Source organism: Alligator sinensis, unplaced genomic scaffold (genome assembly GCF_000455745.1).
Source record: "Alligator sinensis unplaced genomic scaffold, ASM45574v1 scaffold1384_1, whole genome shotgun sequence".
Lineage (NCBI taxonomy): Eukaryota > Metazoa > Chordata > Crocodylia > Alligatoridae > Alligator > Alligator sinensis.
The window spans coordinates 56,195-78,943 of NW_005843132.1; the positions used below are offsets into that span (position 1 = coordinate 56,195).

Sequence of the window (22,749 nt, forward strand, 5' to 3'; positions counted from 1 at the left end):
TGGCGGAGGGAAGGTTTAAGTTGGACATCAGGAGGCGCTACTCCACGGTCAGGGCGGCTAGGGTCTGGAACCAGCTTCCAAGTGAGGTGGTGCAGGCTCCCACCCTGGGGGTTTTTAAGAGGAGGTTAGATGACCATCTTGCTGGGGTCGTTTGACCCCCAGTACTCTTTCCTGCCATGGCAGGGGGTCGGACTAGATGATCTGCCCAGGTCCCTTCTGACCCTAGAAACTATGAAACTATTGTCAAGTTCTCATTGCCAGGTACAAAAATCTTTCTCCCCAGGCAATAGGGAAGGTGCAGGCCAGGACTGTGCATTATGGCTATAAAAAGGAAGAAAAAAAAAGAAGAAATAGAGGAGATGGAGGAGGAAGAATGGAAAAGATAAAAGAAAATACAAAATCAAGGCTAGGCCATCCCAAAAAGCAAACTGAAGTGAGAAATAGTTGAGGAGGAAAGGGCCAGACACCCAGGTGATGGGCACACTTGGGTTCCTTCATGTCTAGTCTCCTGCTTCATATGAATCTCTTCATAGGAAACAAATCTCCCAGCAAAGTAGTGGAAATATGGCTGCTTCAAACAAATCTGTGGCCACCTGCAAAGGTAAAGAGAGGGATATGCTGCAAGAATCCCTCCTCTTCTTCACCTGCCCCTAATGCTTGTTCCCTGGAAGGGCAGGGGAAAATAAGGAATGTATCAAGAACTTATTTAAGTACTGGAGGAGGGAGTTCTGAAAAGACCTTCCTTCATTTAAATTTACTCTCTCTCTAGAGCCTTCAGGCAGTAGGTATCATCTTCTATTCCACACTATGTACCCATAGGGTGAGAGCCAAGAGCCCTCTTGTGGCTGCAGGTTTGGTGTCATTGTCTAAGACTGCTTTAAGCAGCATCACTGCTGTGCGGTAGTCTACAGTGGCTGGGTTGTCAAAGCCTTTGAGTATCAACACTTCCAAGTGATTTTGATGCAGATTTGAACTGAGTGAGAGTCCCAGGGCTCAGCTCCAGATCAGCAGCTCTGTCACAACACAGAGGTCAGCAAAGACCCTGGCAAAAATACTGAAGTCCTTCAAACAGAGGGTATATGGCAGTGGCAGCAGCCAGATCTCCCTGCTGCAGAGATTGGCAGGCCTATTACAAGAGTTCAGGTAAGAATCACAAGTATTTAGTATTTAGTCATGGCCACCCTGGGTGTTCTTGTTCACAGGGACTGAACACAGGACCTCTGGGGCTAACGGCATCAGCCTGTATAGCACAGGAAAGGGCAAACTTCTGAACCCTTCTACCTACAAGTCAAGATCTTGGCACAACTTAGGGACTCAAGACACCAAACCTTTGCGAGGTACCTGCTCTGCTCACAGAACCTCAGCTCAAACAATAGTTTGTTGCTAAGTGACTTTCTTCTGAAGCCGTATTTAAACAACCTGGGAGCCACACATGACACACAAGCCACACTTTGGACACCCCTGCTCTATGTTTTGAACTGAAGAACCATACCCACACATTGAGAAATGACTTAGGGCCTCGTTACACCTTACACTCTGAGCTGCACAAATGTTGTTCGGTGTTAGTGCTAGCTTGGAGTTTAAAGCAGTCATACCCTTAGTATAGAAACCTTCTCTGACTGCCCTCCACCTGCACAGTGGTGACTTGCCACTGGAGGCCTGGTGAGGAGCAGGACTAGGAGCTGTAGCTGTGAGTTGCCACTAGAGGGCTGGTGAGCCAGGACAGGCTGTATCTCTGCTTTACGGGTGAGGGTGTGAGAGATCCTGGCATACTGGAGGACTTCGACTTGGGTGACACATCTGTGGGGAGTGGCCACACCTCGATGGAACAGGAGCTGAGTTCTGCGCATCAGAGATAATTGTGCCCTGGATTGGGGTAACTTTGAGCTGCATAACAAGACTTAAAACCACTTTAAGGTGTTAATGTGCAGATAATCCAGGGATTAAGGGCTCCAGGAGCTGTCCCAATTACTGTTTAACAAGGCCCTTATAAATGTCTTATAAATATTTATGGCTATAAAAAGGAAGAAAAAAAAAGAAGAAATAGAGGAGATGGAGGAGGAAGAATGGAAAAGATAAAAGAAAATACAAAATCAAGGCTAGGCCATCCCAAAAAGCAAACTGAAGTGAGAAATAGTTGAGGAGGAAAGGGCCAGACACCCAGGTGATGGGCACACTTGGGTTCCTTCATGTCCAATCTCCTGCTTTAAATGAATGATCTAGCCACTAGAGGGTGACAAAGTCACATTCTGTTAACATGGGTCATACCTTAATTGTCAGTTCCCAAATTCTGACAGACTGTGCATCACCAATTTAAAATGATACAACCACCAGCAATTTTTTGTCATAAAGTAATTAGAATAAAACTCTTAACACATATCACTAACAGGCTGTCTGCGTATCACTGGTGATACCCATACCACAGATTGGGAACTGCTACCTTAATGGTCTCCATTCTTTTCCCTAAAGTTCAGCAGTGTTTTTTTAGGCCCCCCTGTCCCAGACACATTGATTCTTAATTAAATTACAAGCCCCTTTCTTTGCCCTTAAATAGTGCTTAACTATTGAAACTGAGAGGCTTTGAATGCCAGTGTAGCTTAATGCCATTAAGGAGGTCTAGGGTTTATTCCCAGCTGTTCCACTGCCCTCCTGGATGACCTTTGTCAAGACACTTTACATTTATGTGCTTCAAGTTCCTCCATCTGTGACATGCAGATAATAATCTTTTGTAAGGCACTTTGGGATCTTTTGTAAGGCACTGGGTTGGATATTGCCAAATGCCATTAACTTCCATGTATCAGAAGTGCTATATAATAGCAGGTGCTCTGATGTACTACTGTGACTATTCTTAAGATATTTCATTGGAAAAAGACAGAAAAAAATTAGGAACTTCAGCTTACCACCTGACTCCACCAATGGGGAGACATCCAGTCTAAAACACAATCATAGCCAATATTAGCTGCACCTGTCTATTTGAAGCTTAATTTATATCTGCACAAAGAAATGGTGCTGAGTTGTTAAAAGCTGCATTACCTTAAAGTAAATGTAATAAGGCCAGGATTTTACCTTCCAGTGTAGATTTCTGGATCATTGCCACCAAGGACTTTTTCAAACAATACTTAGAAACAGTTGCTAGACACTATCCTGCCTAAGGAAGTTAACAATCAATTTTTCATTCTAAAAATCCTGTCCCTCATTTTTACCCTGTCCCTCAGTGCACATGAGGCAGGTAGGCTTCTGCTTACATTGCCTACTGCTCTCCCAAAGAGAAACATGAAGATTAATTACTCATGAACAGTCAGGCCAGTCTGCTGCTTGTTTAATGTCAGGAGCCTCTGTTCTTCCTACAAAAGCATTTGTAGTGGAGGGCTGAGGAGTTTTGTTTCAGTATTCTGTCCTTGTCTGGTTGTCAGCTACTCTCAATAGACTATGCTGCACAGGATGACTGAAATTAATAATTAAAAGACTTTGCTGAAGGAAGAAAAAATTACCATAAGATTGCAGCTTTCCCCCATTCTGTCAGAGTGAAAATTGCATTCAACATTCATCTAATGGTCTATGGGGATGAGACAGGTAATATGGGCTAAGCTGGGAAGCTGAAAACAGCAGGGGAAGCTTCAGTTAGGTATAAGTCACTTGATTTATTTTTCAAGTGTAATTCAGAGTTCTGTGACAGGAAGAGTACTTAGTGCCATAAATCATATCAGGCCTAAGTACTGGGGAGTAGAATAAAATCCATGACTGAACATCTTGGACTTTGGAAAAGATCAAATTTGGCTCCTAACTCTGCAGTTGTGAATGTGGGGTGGTGGGGGATGGGACACCGGGAACCATCCCTGTGGAATGAACCAAAGTCATACTGCCTTGGCCCTGGCATGGCAATTAAAATTAGATCAGCTGGGTTGGATATTCCCAAATGACACTAATTATATCAGCTAGCAAAAGTCTCTCCTCTAGCTTATTCCATAGAAAGCCAGGCTCTTTGAAGGCGGCTGCCAGGGGTGTACTGCCACTGCTGCAGGCAGCTCCAAATAACTGCGACAAAGTGAAAACAGCTGTAAAGTACTAATGGGCCATAAGTTTGGAGGCTAGGAGGAAAGGGAGGCTATCTGGTAAGAGAAGCAAAATGCTAGCATGAGCCAAGGAGTCTGTAAGAAGAGGGGGAGAGGAACTGGGAGCTGAAGAGCAGAGAGAATAATGTGACAAACGAGGAGAAAAAGAGCCAGCAAGCCATGCAAAATGATTCAACAGGGAGAGAAGAAACAAAGCAGCACTCAAGTCAGGGGACCATGAAAAGAAACTGCTAAGTGATAATCTGAAATAAAGTGGAGACCAGGCTGTAAAGAGCTGAATAGGCTTAAGACAAGGCAGTCCAGGGAACAAAAAAAGAAGGCTGGGAGTACTGCAAAGGTGGGATGGGACTTGAGGATAAACTATTGTTTATCCTCAGACTGAGAGCCTGAGAAAGGCCTGTGTCAGCCTTCCTCTCAACCAGACTGCTTCAGGTTTGACATCTCTTTTTTTGCTTACTTCCATCTATCCTGATTTCATGGTCTCTCTCATTTATTGCTGCAAAAAAGCATCCCCACAAATAAAGGTGTAGCTGAGGCAACTTTATTTTCATAGTTGGCCCAAAAAATAAAATGAAACACATAAAAAATGTTGAAATTCTTCTCATTCTGTGAGACCCTAAATGGGTCCATTTTTGTTGTGTGTGTGCCTGTGCACATGTGGACACATACATGTGTGTTTTCCATCTTATTAATAATAAAAATGATTGTTCAAACAGTAACAGATACTCATTCACTAATAATTCCGTTTTCAACAAACAAAAAATACCAATTCACACTCACAAAAAAGAACAAAGTTTCAGTTTAAAAAAACTGAAAAACTGGCAAAAATATGAAAAATTTCTAAGTATTTTTGCAAAAAACCCCAAAATGTTTAAATGATTGGCTGTTTCATGAACAACATTTTCATTGTAAATTTGTTGCCTAGCTCTAACCCTAACTTCTCTGAAATAAATTAACCCCACCATTCTGCAAATTCTTAGCATTTTTTTTGTGGGTGCCCTTCAGTTTGATTTTTTTTTTGTCCAAAGTCACGCTCCATACTAAGGACATTAGCAGATTTAGAACGATGTCTCTCACCTATTAAAGGGCAAGGGGAGCAGAAGGAAAGCATCTTTCTAACTCTTACACCTTAAGAGCCCTTCAATATGGATAAAACACCCAATTATCAGCCAAAGAATTCCCCAAAACCCTACTGATGCTGATGGAAAATCTCCCACTGACTTTGCTGGCCTTTAAACTGGCTCTCAATTACATCTGAAAACCCCAGACTGTGAACACAATTCTAGAATTTGATGGGAAACAGTTTTCTCATGGTGCGAAACTTTTCAAGACTTCGGAATACGTCAGCACTTGAGGTATTCCTGTGGAAAATTCAGGTTAAATCCCTGCTTTGTCTGATTCAAACACAAATCTCCCACATCCAAGCTGTGCGCCCTGATCTCCAAGACATTTGCTAGCCAAGGGTTTCACCTTTTCTCTGGCCTGAAATTCCACCCTGGAGCTGAGGCCTCTCTGGACAAAAAGGTTTGTTAAAAGCAACACATTCCACCAAAAAGTCTTGCTTTCAACAACTCTGCACTTCCTGATGAAAAAACCTGTGTGTCAGAATGTCTGACCTGCTATAAATAAGGCCAATGCTCTCACTCACTCTGAATGGTACTGAGAGATTTATTTCACTGAATTCAGGAAAGTCAGCTACTCATGGAACAAGGTGCTGTTCCACAGGCCAGAGCGAGGTAGATGTTACTTAATGCTCAGATACACCACTGCAAATCTGGAGGAGCTCAGTGATATTACTCCACTTTTACAGTGGCATAACTAACACCAGGATTTAATGCCCCATGAGTCATGGTGTCACAACAGAGCCTTAAGAAAGCCAATAGAGAGATGGTTTATTTTGACTTTTATTAAACCTTTTTTGCTTTTTCCTGAATTTAAAACTATATGTTTCCAACCTTACAACAGAACAATCTGGCACTGTCATCATTTGGTTCCTGTCACTGAGAAAAAGGAAATTTAAAGCTGGGCTAATCTCAAATCCAAGCATCAAATCCAAAGCAGTGTTACTAGTATCCTTCCATCATTGCAATGTATTTTGTCACTTTCCAACACTTGCAGTTACTTAACTGCTACCAAAATGCTTGTCTCATATAGGATGTAATTTACTCAAGCAGTGGGGAGAACATAACTCACACCTTCTCTCTCTCTCCTCACTTTGAGCATGCTGCAGAAGAGATTGCCACTGGATTTTCACAATCTGCACTGGTAACCCCAAAGCCTCTAAAATGACAAAGCAAGTGGATTGCATTAACTTCATCCTTCATGCAGCCCCTTTGGCTAGGGACTAACTTAGCCTGTTGGTGGATTTATTTAATGCACAGAGGGTGTATCTACACAAGATGCAATGGCACCGTAGCACCCGCTGGCAAAAACCATGACACCATTGCTAAGTCACCATAGCAACGCACCCCCTCATAGCACATTGTTATGGCGACATAGCAGCCAAAAATAACCGTGCAGCCAGCACAGCGCAGTACAGGCTGTTACTGTGCTGTCGTTTAGTACTTCCAAAAGGAAGTACTAAATGATGGCACAGTAACAAAGGTGCCATATGGCCACGTGTAGATGCACCTGGACAGGCCTATATTACAGGACTCCTCTACCTACTCCTGCAATAAGGCTTGAATACATCCCGGTCTTCCTCTGTGGCTCAGTGGCTTGGTTACTGAGTTAATAACAGGCAGGTTATGAATTCAAAGCTGGGTGTGGGCCTCTAAATTTCAGTCTTAAAGGTGGCCTCAAGAAGTTCCTTTTCTCTATAGTTGGAGAGACTCCTGCTTTAAGTAGGGGGCTGGACTAGATAATCTCCTGAGGCCCCTTCCAACCTTAATTTTCTATGATCCTAAGAAAGAGCTTGCATGACTGAACCACTGTCACTCAACTCGGTGCGCTGTGCTAGGAAAGCACATGTTTGGAACAAAAGAGAGGAGGCAACAAGGAAAGCATCTGGTAATACATCAAAATTAGACTAAGGGAAGGAGCCCATTTCCCATTGTTGCTCCACCTCAAGCCTTCTATGCACATCCCTCTCTGGGACATTTCACTTACTTTCTTTGGAACCTCACAACGGGGTCATCCAGCAGGTCAGAGAAATCCAGCTTCCTCCCTTGCTCTATGACATCTCGGTGCTTGCGGACAAACAGCCAGCCAATGTGGGAGAAGAAGAAGCCACGCCGGGCGTTATGGGGGTCAGCATTTGTCTCCGAGTACTTGTGATGCACCCGATGGTCCCGGCACCACTCATATATGTCATTCTACATGGAAGGCAAAGGAGGATTGAATGTCACACCCAAACTACACACAACTCTCTGAAATACTGGGTATCAACTAAGCAACACATCCTGTCAGACTCAATCAGGGACAACAGCCACCAGGGCAGTGAGCATTCATACACCCAGAAGGCAACACATTCACGGATAAATGTTGCTGTTGCCTCTAAAGTACCCTGAACCAGGTGTGCTCTGGAGGGGACTTGAGCCTACAGAAAGAATGCTAGTGCTCCACACATATGTCTTGAGCACTAGAGCACCTCAGAGTACCCATGATTCTCATATTCCAGATACAGACTGGCCCACACTGCAAAAGGATTCAACTTGTCAAGGTGTGCAACTCCAGAGTTTCTATCCAGCTCTTGATCTGAATAAAAATCCCCAAATAGTTGACCTTTCCTATATAGAGAGGTTAGTTCAGACCCATCTGCAGTCTTAACAAGTACTAAAATAGAAAGGAATTTGTGCAATGTAGTAGTTTTGTGAACCCAGAGTGATTGGTGTGTCAAAGTGTATCCCCAGACACTGGTGGTGCTGAAATACAAATGGTCTTCACCTTATGCACTGGCAGGAGACACTCAGCACATCAGACCTAATCTGATCTTTTTAGTGATTTCTAGTAAACCATATTGGAAATGAACAGCTGTTGTGGGTCTGCCATAACACACTCCTATCAGCACAGAATCTCCCCTGTGGCAGATTCACTGCTCTAGGAAGAAGAGAGGCCATATAGAGGCCTGAATGAAATCCTAATTCCCTTCAAAATAGACACTGCAGACCAGTGGCCTAACTGAAGCTTATATCTGAGAGACCACTCAGAAGATATTTCCTGCATATCTGCAAGAAAGCAGTATCTGTTCCAGAAACAGACTGAGAAACTGAGAAAAGCTATATTGCCTCATGAAAATGGTACAGAAGCAGTTTTGATAATGGCTAATTTGAGGGGTCTGATTTAGTCTTCTCATTAATAGACCCAATGTCACTGTACAACCTTAAAGTGGTCCATAGACATTATAGGGGTCATATGTGTCATCCATTTTTTACAGCTGGCCACCACTAGCTTCTCTAGGGATGAACATAGTACTGTGTCAGATCTTGAGAGATGCTGAGTACTGTCTTCTCCTGTTGAGCGCACTCAGCTCCTGAAAATTCAGTACCACTCTGGAGGTGGTCAGCAGCCTGAAGGATTGGTCCTGGAATATAAGACTGAACCAAAAAGTCCCTGGAGAAAGAATAAACTGCAGGAGCAGATCAGTTTGTCTAAGCAAATTATCAGTAGAATATTTAAGTCTTTGGCATACTCCTTCAAGGAGCTTCATCATACCAACAAATAAATCCTCGAATATGCTGGAAAATTCAGGCACAATAAAGCCAAAGAAGTCCCTGACTTATACAACTGGACTCTTGTCACTAGCTTTATGATCACCCTGGAGTGTTTGAAATCTTGACTTGGCATGTGAGCTGTAATGATGCTTCTTTAAACCAAGTATCATTGCTAGAGATGGCCTAGAAACGTTGCTGAGGGGGCTAATAGGAACTGAACCTGATTTGGGGGGAGGGTTTATAAAAAAAGAAACAATGCAGTCATGTCTGTGTTAAGGCACTTTTTGTGAACAGAGGGCCTGGAATAAAACCCTTGCAGCTAAACCCTCCCTTGACCTTGGGATCTGGGTCAGGATACAAAGGAGAGTTCAGGCCTACCACACAGACATCAAGGTCAATTAAATATCCAGTGACAACAGCCTGGCACTCTTGAGAAGCCAGCCTACACCATGAAGAAGAAGGAATTTGGTGGCCACAATTTTCAGAAGTGGATCCTTAAAGCAAGGTATCTAAAATTTAGATTGAGGAATTCAAATGCTATTGATGGTCTGATTGTTCAGTGGCGCTGAACTTCAACATTTTTCAGTGGCACGTGCTGAATGTTTGACAACTGTGAAAATCAGATCACTGATTTAGGTGTCTAACTATAAATTAAATTGCCTAACATGGGGCACCCCAGTCTACAAATTGTTGCCTGCACTGAAATCTATAATAGCATACAGCACGTTAAACAAAGAACATTCAGCAGAGCGTGGCCTCTTCTTTCCTTCTTCTCAGTCACTGCCATGGCAGAGCGTGGGAGGCATGACACCCAAACAACAAGCTTCTTTGGGAACGGCAGAAGCAGCACTGCCATTGCATACTTCTGCTTTGTTTTTAGAGAATAGAGAAGACATGACAGCTTGAGATGTCTGCAAAATAGCAAGAATGAGGCAACAACAAAGACAGAATTCATGTTCCATTGCCATGACTGCAGAATACAGTAACCCAAGGAAGGCAACTGTCTACATCCTCATTTTGTGAGTTGAGAAGCTTCTGTTGTCAGTGCTAGTAGAAATCACTGCTTTTTACATCAGCTGCAAACTTTCCAGAGGCTGTAGAGGGAATGCTCACTGGTGCTGGGAGGCAACCATGTCCCAGAACCAAAGAACCTGGCTCCAGTTCCTCCACGGTAAGAATTTAATTATCCTAAAACTGTGTCTGGAAGACTTCCAGGGCTGCCTTTTTGACCTCCATTCTATCAGAGAATTAAAAACACAGAGACATGAGGAAGGGGAATTTACAGCTTGATGACTGTTGCCACAGGAAAAACTGATATAGATATCTAGCAATGGTAGATCTAGTAACAACTGGAGTCTTGACACCTGTCAGGTGACAAGGGTTTTTTGTTTTGCTTTGTTTTTAACACTAACCCATGTCAAAGGTCTGACACTAGGAAATGAAGACTAGGCTCTTGCCAGTGTTCCCATTCCTCACACCTTTGTTTTCATTTGTTATCATGTAAGAAAAGCTTTTGGCAAAAGATAAAGGAAACAAAGTCACCTGAATCTCTGTCTGGTGCAAAACTATGGGACACAGTTGCACTGTTTCCAATGTTTTCTTAAAAGCAAGAGACATTGCAGAGAAACCAGAGAAGCTAAAATCCTCCATACTGCTACAAGTGGCAGGTCTAGAGGAACTGGAATTGGAAGCATGAAGCAGACCAGAGTCTACTTTGAAAAGTCATTTAAAGATGTCAAGAAGATACAAGAATGTCAATGGGAAAGGAACATTTTTTTCTAATAGAAACAATCTTCCAAATGAGATTATTGATCACAATGCTATAGATCTGTGTAATAAGGAATGAGCCAAAGCAGGTAACGAGGTCAACCAGCTTTTGTGTCAAAGCAGATAACCAGGTCAATGCCATGCTAGTGCATGACATTAACTCATTTTTTGCCTGGTGCAGTACATATTAGTAAAGTTAGCTGCTTCCCCAAATTAGCAAGGCTGGGCAGATCTGAAGGCAGCTTGTTAAAAATGCAGACACTAAGGAGCTGCAGGTAGGAGAATGAAGCAAATCTGACTCAAGTGTTGCCCATCTCAGAACCAAAACTTCAGCAGTACAAACTGAGCCACTTACAAAAGCTTGAGAAGTAATTCTACATGGCTGACTGACAAAAGAAAAAAATCTCAGGCTTTTCCATGGGTAAAAAAAAATGTGTTTGGATACAGAGAAAAAATTTCTGCATGTGAAATTTCTGCATTCTGAATTGACCAGAGCATGAGGCCAGAAGTGCTAAGTATAGACTTAGTCTCCCACAAGAATAGTCTCTCTCAAGATATTTAGGATTCTGTAACAGCTTCTTAGGCAGCCTGCTCTCCATGGCTAAGTACAGAGATTCAAAAAGCCTGAGGAGGATTTGATACAAGTCATGTGGTTTTCTGTAAATGGCTTAATTTAGATCGGTAGTGAACAGAAGAAAAAATTCGTCCTTTGGTGGGGGACGCAAATCTTAAACTGGGTTTTGCTATCTTTAAACCAGTCTATGTGTGCTGAACTTCTGTTCTGTTATGGATATAGACTGGTTTCTGATCACTCATACCGGTAAAAGTGTAATGTCTGTACCTGGCCCACATGTCCAATATGACAGACCTGGTTAGAAGTAGTCCCATAGGCACTGGCAGTTATCATGCCAACTTGGAGCCAAAAGCAGTTGGGGTAAATTAGAGCTGTCCTTAAGGTGCTAGAGCTTATAGTAAATGACTTAGACCTGACATTCTGGATTGGGTAGGGGTGCAAAAGTGGCTCAAAGCTACCTTTAGACAGCGCACTCACTGAGATTTGCAGTGAATACTTCTCAGCCTCAAATGATGGTAAGGCTGACATTCAAGTGTGGAACATACAGTACCACAGGAATTGGAGTTCAAAGGGGCTTTTGCATCCCCAACTATCCTGGTTGGTCCAAGATTGCACCAGAATGATTTGGAAGTAAGTATGAAAGATTACCTCTAAACAATGTCCTTTTCCTCCAATTTTTTTTTTTTGAGTTGAGAATTGCTCAAAAGATCATCATGCCTTGTAGTGCTTTGCACCAAAGGGACTGAAACAAAACACAGCTCAACATAGTCAAATCAATAATACCTCAATTGCTTTAACTCAGAGCTGTGCACTCTTTGTACTGTGAGGAGATTAGTGTTCTCTAGTGGTGCAGACGCATGTAAGAATTGAACCGTTCCAAGAATGTCACTGATTGGGAACCAGTTCATAATTGTTGTGGTTTAGAGGCGTCTGCATGTACACTGCCAAGTGGTCCAAGGACAACAGTCACCTTTTAGGCATTGCAGTGCTGTTGAACCACAACCAAGGGGTGAAAGTGAGTACCCAGCTCAGCATGCCTCACAGTCGGGAATGCCTGGAGTTTCCCTGGGATTTCTTTAGCAGGGGAAGAAGATCCCAGCTGGCTGGAAGGGGCTGTGGCAGGGTGGGGTCTGTCCAGACCCCTGCATTCTTGGGGGACAGTATTCTGGGGGATGCCCAAAGTCTCTGCTACAGGCTACAGCTTTAAAAAGACTTTCCTTAGACAGCCACTCAATTTAAATTCATTCCCTCCCTCCATCCTCTGAGGCTGGTGGGCAGGTGGGTGCACCTTGAATGGTAAACACCCATCAATTGCTGGTTGAGGGGAAACTGAGCCACGGTACAAGGGGCAAACTTAATACCACTGAATGGCTATCAATTCCATTCTGGGTCAATGTGAATCAGCCCATTAGTTGTTAATTGTTCTTCCCCCAAAAGCAGAGGCATCCTTCCCACTCACCTGAGTTGTGAATAGTACCAGGAAGTTGAGGACTAGGAGGCGGGGTGAGAAGCAGTGAAGTGCGGACTGCCTGGAGAACGTATCAGACACTAGTTATGGAGAATTTAATACTTAGCACATTAGTGGTTCACAGAGAACTGGATCAAAAAGTATCTGATTATCCAGATATACTCTTGAAACATTTCTGAAGGTTTTAACCATTCTAAACTGGCCTGAAAATCTGGACACTTGTAGTTTAAACTGGTCTGAGTGTTGCATGTGTCTGCACCCTAGGTCAGAGAAGAGACTGACTTGAGATGACACTATAGAAACATTCCCAAAGACAAGCAGTGTAGAAGTCATTCAGATACTTCCATTTATCCTCTGTCATAACACAAGAATGAGAAAATGTCCAGTGAAATGGAAAGAACACAGGCTGAAAGCTGATGAAAAGAAACACTTCCATTCACAGATCATAATTAACTTAGGGAACTCCACGCCATAAGATGTTATTGAGGCCAAGAGCTTATATGTATTAATAATAAGAATACTTACAATTATATACTAAACCAATAATTGTGCTAAAAGCAGTGTGGAACCAGCAATGAACCACACACTGGGTTTTCATTCAAGAGACTCAGATGCTATTCCAATGCTACCACCAGCTGGCTGATTGACAGCCTCTTCACCCTCCCCAAACCTCAGCTTCCCCCTCTTTAATGTGGAGATAACAATGCCTCCTTTGTAAAGTGCTTTGAAATCTACCAATGAAATGTGCTATATAAGAGGTAGGCATTTCTTATTAGGACAATAACTAAAATAAAAACATACATATGCCTGCCCTCATTCTTCAGGACAGAAGCCAATCTGTGACTGCCTTACATAGGCATGCAATTGCCCATTATGGAGGTTGTGTGTTGTCCCCTGAAGCTTTGGTACTGATTCCTGATGGATCATTGATCAGGTTTGCTTTCATTCCCAGGTACATACTGACACACAGGTGACATATGTTTCTGCCTCCCTCCCCTGATTCATCAGTAGCTCCTGCAGAGTGCAACAGATGAACATTCTGGTCCCCCTGATGCTTTCAATAGATAGCAGCCGTACACGGAGACCCTTGCCTTGGAGTTCACCCTGCACAAAGACCAAAGATCACTTTTGACAACCCCATCCCAACCTGAAAAGCCATGGAGTTGGCGAAAGCCAAGAATATCCTCAAAGGCAGCTTGGCTTTGTAGGACCGGTGACTCCACAGACGATGCGCGCCAGCAGTCACACCCAGGGCTGTAACAAGGAAGCAGAAATAGGCTGCAAGACACAAAAAGAAACAAAAATCTCTCTCAATATCATGCTTACACCAAGGAGGTGGTTTTCAACAATGTTAAAGAGGATTTCTTCTGTCTTTTCAGGCTGCCTGGAAGACCCCATGGAACAGCGGACAAAGCACTAGGAGCCAGGAGTTCCTTGGGTATGCCACCTCGTTTTGCATCTCCTCCCACGCTTTTTTCACATAGAGACAGCTAGCTGTTCAGGCTTGGTGCCCTGTTTACAATACCTAGTGCAATGAGTTGCTGATGCTGGCTGTGATTGCCAAATGCTTCTGCACTATAAATAACCTGGGAGAAGTGAATTACCATGATGCATCCTATAGCAAAGGAATCATAACTTCACTCAGTGCAGTGCACCTTCATTATTCTTGTGTCAGAAGGGAGGAAGCTACTCTCATGACAAGGCACTGTCCTTCCTTCCCCAGACATGGCTTCTATGAGTCTAATTTGTCAACTAATTGAAGAGGCACCATTTACGCCTCTAGAGATAAAAGATTCTGTCAGAGTTTCCATGATAAAATCCTCTATTACCAGGAGTTTATAACTTGAAAATAAAAAGTCTCTGCAGAAACTTCGCATTCAAGATCTCTTAGCTGGTGGGCATTTTCCCTTCCCCCACTTACAAAAATTGGGTGAGGAACTGTTTTGTGAGCATTTGCACTTAGAGTTAGCACAGCAAGAAAGTGGCATGCATTAAATGCTTCAGGTTTTTTTAAAGACTCTTGAAGAACAACAACAACAAATGTCCTTGTTTTTAGGAGGTTAAGGTTTATATGGTCTTCTATTTGTTTCTAAGCCCCAGCAATTCCCCTGTTTTCTTTTAGTTTCTCTCTTACAAAAAAGCTGTATGGAATTTAATGAGGAAAAATCAACAAGAATAATACTAATGCTACTACTAATAATAAATAAAAGTTTTTCTATGGGACTTTTGAGCCATCTTATGGCATTAAACAAGGATATAATCCAAAGGACTTCATCCTCTATTCATTTTATAGTGTAATTTCTATACAACCCTATCACATTTCAAGAGGCTTGAACTGCTTCTACCCCCCATTAAATTCCATAGCACTTTTCTATATAAGGGCCATTCCTCTTTCCCACATACTCAGCGGCCAGTTTCCATGGTGACCTTCCCTCTGTCTGAGAAGCGGGGGGGAAGGGGCTCTATTGTGAGTGCAGCAGCTCATCTCTTGGCAGGGTCCCTGCAGAGAGATTTGATGTAGAAGGCATCAGGAAGGAGGAGAAATTATTCCCTCGTATTTGTGGTAGCTGACAGAAGGAGAGTTACTAAGCATGTCAACACTGCATCGCTGCTGTGTCCAGGCAGAGCCAGTCTTGAGAAAGCCCCTTCCCACCAACTCCTTCTCACAAATGCTGGGCATGCGGTTATGACCAACCCAATGTGGTCTAGGGAATGGTCCAGGAGACTGGGTTCCTTTGGGTGTTGTATTACTGACCAGCTCTGTGAGTTTGGACATGCCAGCTTGCCTTGCCTCTGTTTCCCCTCTTAGCTTTGTGTGTCCTGTCTATTTAGATTGAAAACTCTCTGGGTTAGGTGCTGTCCCTTACTGCATGTTTTTGCATCAACTTGCAAAATGGGGCCTGTTCTTTGTTATGGTCTTGAGATGATATTGTCATACAAATAACAGTAAAAGGAAGAGGGGGCAACTTGACATTAAAAATACATCCCAGCCCCTGCCAATCCTGACAGCAAGAGAGAAGACTGCACACTAACCACACCAAAAATAAAATCATTTTTATGTACTGGGAAAGCATTTCTATGAAGCTGCTACTTTCAATATCTGGTCTTTTTCCAGGGCCGTGAAGTTTTATGACAAATATTTTGGTCTGTGCATGGAACACGTGCTAATTTACCAATGTTAGGGCTGGAATTTAGTGCTGCAATAGTTGCTCTCAAAGCCATCCCTGGTGGAATATGCTTTTATACCTTCAACACGATCCCTAGCTGCACCCTGTAAATTGCTTGTTTAGTTGTTGCTTTGCACTGGCTTAGATGGGTCACTTCTGTAACTAACCGGTTTCCCTTTCCCTCTTTTCTTCAACATTGTATTGTTTGAGCTGCAAAAACCGCAGAGGAAATGTTATATTTGAAAGAAAGTGTTTTTACTGATATTAAAAAAAAATCTACGTATAGATCCTGTTTTCCCTGACACATGCCTTGTTCCTCTGGTCTATGTGGGGGTTGTCAGGAAAGTCAACTCAAACTACTAAGGGTCTGCATTTCAAGTGGGTTATTTGTAGATCCTCTTATGCAGAATTAAATTGGCTCTGATCCAGTTCCAAAACTGAAGTATGGCCACTCCTAATCTGTATTTATTTTTAAAGTTGATTGCTTAGACCTCATTACACTCCAATGTGGATGCTCTCACTTAGAATTAACATGGTTTTAATTCAGTTTAGCTTATTTCATTACAACATATGCTTTAAAACTTGGCTAGATGAGCCCAAAAGCTCAGAATTGAGCCTAAGGCAGCTCAGGTTTTATGAGCTGCAAAAAGCTTTCTGCTTTTTTAAATTTAACAAAAGGTTTTCCATTCACTTTCCTGCCACTATGAAGCTAGTGTTGCTGCTGCATACAGTGTACCCACTAACAGACTAAAATCTTAACAGGGCAAAACTTTTGGTCCAGGTGAAAAGAAATATACAAGTACTTTGCGTCTCAAATTCTCTTTTAGATAAATAAAGGTTTTATTTACAAAGTAGACTTCTATTTGTTTCTTTTTTTTCTTTTTCTTTTTCTTTTTTTAACAACAGCAAACAAACTATTTGTGATGGCAGAATGAGAACAGAGATCTTTCTTGTGTTAATTTGAGTCATTCCCCCATTTATTTCCTGATGCCATTTCCTTTGTGTTCTTGATATTGTTATCTCCCGTATCTGAATTCATTAGTAATAAATACTGCATACGCATACGCCAAGTTGTTTTGCCTTGTAACAAAAAGGAGACCAAGAGAAAAGGCTGTTAGAATAATAATACACTTGAGCTGCTCATATGCTGAGACAGTTGGAGTGAAATTGAGGCAAATGCTATTATATAAATACTCTGGACCATTATTCAAAAGCAAAAATCCACTTGCCCTACCTGGAACACAAACGTTTAAGGTACCTGGTTTCAGTCTATGACTGTCGTTTTTCAAAAGAAAAAGTAAAGAGATTCTATCAACATGAGGTGCTTTTGTTTTTATATTACTAAGAAAATTAACATGCATTTGTCATTTAACTAAGAAAGTTAAATGTGACCTGTGTTCTGCATTTTCTCCCTACTAGGAATAAGCATCCACTGCTGAGTGTTTACTTGCCTATTAGTGTCAGTATCCCATAAAACATTATACCCACCAATAAGTCCTGCTGTGCAGTGACTTGGAGATGAATCAGAAATATTAGTGAAATGGAGATGAAATACAAACCATCTACATTCACAAACTCTAAAGGTCATTCATGATACAATCTGAAAAAAAATTACAAAAAATATAAAAAAACCCCCTACTGTATCTGTCAATGAACTGAATAGTCACAGCACAGAAAACTGTAACATCAAAGGTAACGCAAAAATAACAAGTTAATTTGCTTTCACGCAGGCACCCTCATTGAAGTCAATGGATCAAATCAACTTCAGCAGTATTACACCAGGGATGGATTAAGCCCAAAGTATTTGCATATTGTACAAACCACCCTAGCACCAATTCTGACTCTAAATTAGTTCCATTTCTCAAGTAATGAATGAGCCAAAATTTTCTTATAAGGCACCATAACCTAATTAGCCTAATAAGAGCATAAAAATCTGTTGCAAAAGCACCAATTATTGTCCATTACTATTAGACAGCTATCTTCCTAATGTTCAGCCAGCTGCAGTGACAGAAATGGTCTTAAAGACAGCCAATCTCTGCCCTTCAGACCAACCCGATGGTAAGCAAAGGCATAGGAGTGGAGGAGGGTATCCCACCCCATACTGGTGAACAAGTTAAGAGGCTGTGACTTAGATGACTACACAGTCCGGTGGGTGGCGAATTAGCTAGAGGGTCGTACCCAGAGAGTCGTGGTGGATGGGTCGGTATCGACCTGGAAGGGTGTGGGCAGTGGGGTCCCGCAGGGCTCGGTCCTTGGACCGATACTCTTCAACGTCTTCATCAGCAACTTGGACGAGGGAGTGAAGTGTACTCTGTCCAAGTTTGCGGATGACACAAAACTGTGGGGAGAAGTGGACACACTGGAAGGCAGGGAACAACTACAAACAGACCTGGACAGGTTGGACATATGGGCAGAAAACAACAGAATGCAATTCAACAAGGAGAAATGCGAAGTGCTGCACCTAGGGAGGAAAAATGTCCAGCATACCTACTGCCTAGGAAATGACCTGCTTGGAGGCACAGAAGCGGAAAGGGATCTTGGAGTCCTAGTGGACTCCAAGATGAACATGAGTCGTCAGTGTGATGAAGTCATCAGGAAAGCTAATGGCACTTTATCTTGCATCAGCAGATGCATGACGAACAGAACCAAGGAGGTGATACTTCCCCTCTATCGGGCGCTGGTCAGACAGCAGTTGGAGTACTGTGTGCAATTCTGGGCACCGCACTTCAAGAGGGATGTGGATAACCTGGAGAAGGTCCAGAGAAGGGCCACTCGTATGGTTAAGGGCTTGCAGGCCAAGCCCTATGAGAAGAGACTAGGGCACCTGGCCCACTTCAGCCTCCGCAAGAGAAGGCTGAGAGGTGACCTTGTGGCTGCCTATAAGTTCATCATGGGGGCACAGAAGGGAATTGGTGAGGCTTTACTCACCAAGGCACCCCTGGGGGTTACAAGAAATAATGGCCATAAGCTAGCAGAGAGCAGATTTACACTGGACATTAGGAAGAACTTCTTCACAGTTAGAGTGGCCAAAGTCTGGAACGGGCTCCCAAGGGAGGTGGTGCTCTCCCCTGCCCTGGGGGTCTTCAAGAGAAGGTTGGATATGCATCTAGCTGGGGTCATCTAAACCCAGCACTCTTTCTGCCTATGCAGGGGGTCGGACTCGATGATCTATTGAGGTCCCTTCCGACCTAACATCTATCTATGAATCTATGAGGGAGGGCTCTGGCTGTGGTAACAGCAGCATTTTGCTTTTTTCTGGGCCCATCAGCTCCCTCTGCCCTCCTGGTAGCCAAGAAGGAAGTGAAATGAATTCCAGGCTACCTTTCCCATACCAAGATAGTGACTGATGGGACTCTGGCCATCTCCTCCTTCTTGCCTGTATCACATGGGGACCATGAAGGGCAAAAGCAGACTTCACTTGTCCTAGACTCCAGCGCACCTAAAAGAGAGTAGGATCGTGGCTCACCACAACACACACAGTATGAAAAGCAGCGCTTGGTCCTTGCCACAATTAACATCTGAGTACAACTTCTGAGAGGAGGTGAAAATTAGTAAGGAAGGAACAGATAATGGAGGGAGGAGGTTTGGACTGTTGCACTGGAAACACTGAAATAATGACATCAGCAGCAGCTTTTGAACTTGTTTTAACAGGCTTAATCCAAGCCCATTAGATGGGCTTCAAATAGGTCCTTTGTGTGTAAAATCAGCCCTGCAGTGATGGCTGATGATGGCTCTATTTCTTTACAGATGACAGGGCAGTCTCTGGGATAGCCTCTATCTTTGAGCCCAGCACCCTGTGCCCACTGGGTATGATTCATGGAGGATCCATATCTGCTCCACGGCATCTGACCAAGTACCAATGTGCCTGGTAGTGCCCTGTGTGCAGTGGCTGCTGTGGCTGAGGCTTGGTAAGGTTCAGAACCCTCATCTGGCAAAGCTTTAAAATGATGTAAGCAGCTCCAATGTCTTCTGAGGCTTGTTCACATGCTCAGTTAGGCACATTCTAATATATGCAGAAGGTGGACATCTCTCTGTTCCTGAGTAAGCTAGAAAAGTTCATTGAAAATTGTATCATCTTTCTCACATAACATTGTAATGAGAATAACTATAAAATATCAGATCAGTGAAAAGGATGAGTCCAGAGTCATATCCCCACTACAGTTTTTTTGCAGCTGGCTCTGCAGTCCTGTTTTAATTCTTTGCACGTCTTTTTAATGAAGGGACTGGGAGTCCTCTTATAAAACCCATTCTGCCATGTACTATAGATCAACCTGACAGAGCTTAGTACCAAGAAAAGTGAGTGGGATGGAGGTGTCATTGACGGCAACTTTCCAAATGGCTCAAATGATGGCAATTATAGGAAGACATTGGTACCAGACAGAAGAGCACATGGCATACCTGGCGTAATAATGCACAAATTATTTTGCAGTATTATTTGGGATCCTGGCCCTATTTTATGACAGGACATGAGTGTTGGGACTGGAAACAGACATCCTTTTGAGCCTTCTTAACACTTCTTATGGCAGCAAAAGCAAATAAATGTTCATCCCCTTCTGTCATGTCACAAATGTCCAAATTTGTGGCTGTGACAAAAGGTTTTATTGTGGCAACATCTAGTTGCTATATAGCAGGAAAGTGCAGGCAGCCCAGAGCAGCCCACACTCTTGAGCCACCACAGGCAGGCACTGCTGGGGCTTGGGGGGCCCAAACCTCCATGCCCCATGAATTTTCATGCAGGATAGGGATCCTCAAGCCCTGAGATTGCCTGCTCAGCTCACCTCACATACAGAGAGGGGTCCCTCTGGGGGTGGGAAACCTCAGCTTTCCCCACTTGCAGAGACATGCCCCAGAGATTCCCAGGAATATGACTCTGTAAACAGGGAACATGTCACCACCCCCTGTTTTACATGATCAGTGTGTGGGACAACAGGTGATATGTATTTCACCCAATGACGAGGATCAGCTGTGCTAGGACACATCCCTTCATTCAGTGCAGCCCATTCTAGAAAAAGGGGGCTAGTCATGATATCTGGATCTGGATTCATAAGCTTGATTATCACCTGGGATCCAGGTTTTCCATTTCCTGTAGAAAAATGCAGATTTTCCCCTTTAAAGGAGAAAAACATGGATTTCCCCCTTTATACTAGGAAACTTCTAGTTTCCCCTTTTGCAAACAGCTGTCTGCAGGATGGCAGAGTTCCAGTCTGCAATGAGTTTCTTGCAAAAAAGGCACGAAACCCTAAGGCCTGTCTGGAAAGGAGAGCGAAGCAGGGGCAGGGCCTGAGAATCTGTGACCAGCCAGGGCTGGCTCAGACTGACTTTGCTGGTTAAGTAGGGCTTGGGGGCTGGACCCTGGGGTGCTGGGGAAGCTGAGGGCCCCCTCTGGTAGGGCTGGGGATGGGAAAGGGCTGCAGGTTAGGAATGAGGGGCACCAGCAGGGCTGAGGGAAGCCCTGTGGGTCAAGTACAGGTCACACTGCCAGGGCTGGGACAGGGGCCTGCAGGGAGAGCCAGCAAGGCTGGCAAGGGGCAGGGCAGGGGTGTGCGGGTGGGCAGCCTGGGCCATAGGCTAGGGACAGACATTCAAAAACCCTGAGCCTGAATTGATTCAATCTTCGCAGGTTAATCTAACCTGCCTAGGTTGAACTGGTTTGCAACTGCACAGACATTCTCTCTGGACTGAGAAAATGCAAGCACATGCCTGCAGTGGCTCAGGCTAGAAGCCGGCGGAAGCTAGAACAGACCTCCCCTCTCTTACACACTGCTAAGCTGAGGGGGGCTTGGCCAGCCCCTCCTGGGGATGCTCTGATTAGGGGGGGGGCCCCCCCCCCCCCCCGCTATTGACAACAGAGCATTTATCAGCTCTGTTATCAGCATTTTTCAGCCCATCAAAAAACAAAAGACCCTCTAATTAGTTCAAGCTCTTCTTAAACAACTTTTTCCAAGGCAGTAATGGAGGGACATTATCAGGTACCTGTTGATTAGCTCCAAAAAGCTCTAAGTGGACACCGTCCTGTCTGCCTTACACAGACACATCTCAGCAGTAGTGGCTATGGTCTATGCTATAGGAGAGGGAAGAGGAGGATCCCTGCTTGAGCAGGGAGTGATGAGGGGTTATGGGGCATGGGAAGCCAGGCAGACACTGCTGTGCCTGCAGTCTCTGCTGGAACTCCAGCCAGGGAGCAGAGGGGAGGGGCCAGCCCTGCTGTGAAGCAGAGAGCCCCACCCAGTGCTGCAAAGCATCTGGGATGCTGGGGGACTCTGGTTTAAGTTAAACCAGGAAGGCGTCTGGGACAGACATTGCATAAACCGGTTTGACCCAAATCAGTTAAGTCAGTTAAGCATTCAACCAGTTTTATCTCAAACCGCTTTCCACCATTTACAAACTGGTTTATGTACACTGAATGCCTGTTCTGTTACAGGTTTAAATCAGTTTCTGATCACTTCAACCAGTTCATATGTAATGTCTGTCCCTAACCATATGGATTGGAGTGAAACACAGCTGCTGGCAGCAGGCCTCCAAGACCCAATCACCTAGCTCAGGGCAATCGGTAGGGACAGGCTTAATTTGCAGAGCCCAGGGCTTAATTTTATGGGCTCACCTCAGCCCCAGGCTCCAGTCCACTCCAATCCCTGGTCAAGCAAATAGAGATGGTATGCAGGCACCGCATGGGAGGGAGTAGCTGGGGAGAGCAGGACTGGGAAGCTGCTATTTTTTATTCTCTCTCCTGCTTTTTTTTTCCTTTCTTTTTCTTCCCCAAGAGCCAGGGGAGAAAGGCAGCAGCACATAGGAGGCTGCTGTTACTGACTCCTAGTTAGAGCAGGGGGCAGTGGAACAGACACCCAGGGCTATGAACTCTCCAGCATTGGAGGTGTTCAAGAAAAGGGAGCAAGTGGGGGGTGGGAAGGGGCTGCAGGTCTAGAGTGAAGGGCACTGGCAGTGCTGGAGGGGTTGTGGCTTGGAAGTGAGGGGCAACAGCATGGGCAGGGCAGAGCACCGCACAAAGCAGCAGGGGGGATAGCTGCAGTTGGATCTGCATCCTGGTACA

General features: G+C 44.0%; 1 protein-coding gene across 1 annotated transcript in view; it reads right to left on the reverse strand.

The window, feature by feature from the left end:
* SCD5 (stearoyl-CoA desaturase 5) overlaps positions 1-22,749 on the reverse strand; it is an 80,743-nt gene that overhangs the window by 7,980 nt on the left and 50,014 nt on the right. The window contains exons 2-3 of the mRNA XM_006037535.3: positions 13,682-13,812; positions 7,182-7,387 (exon numbers count right to left, since the gene is read on the reverse strand). Coding sequence (XP_006037597.1) covers positions 7,182-7,387; positions 13,682-13,812 — 337 coding nt within the window. The remainder of the gene's footprint in view (positions 1-7,181; positions 7,388-13,681; positions 13,813-22,749) is intronic.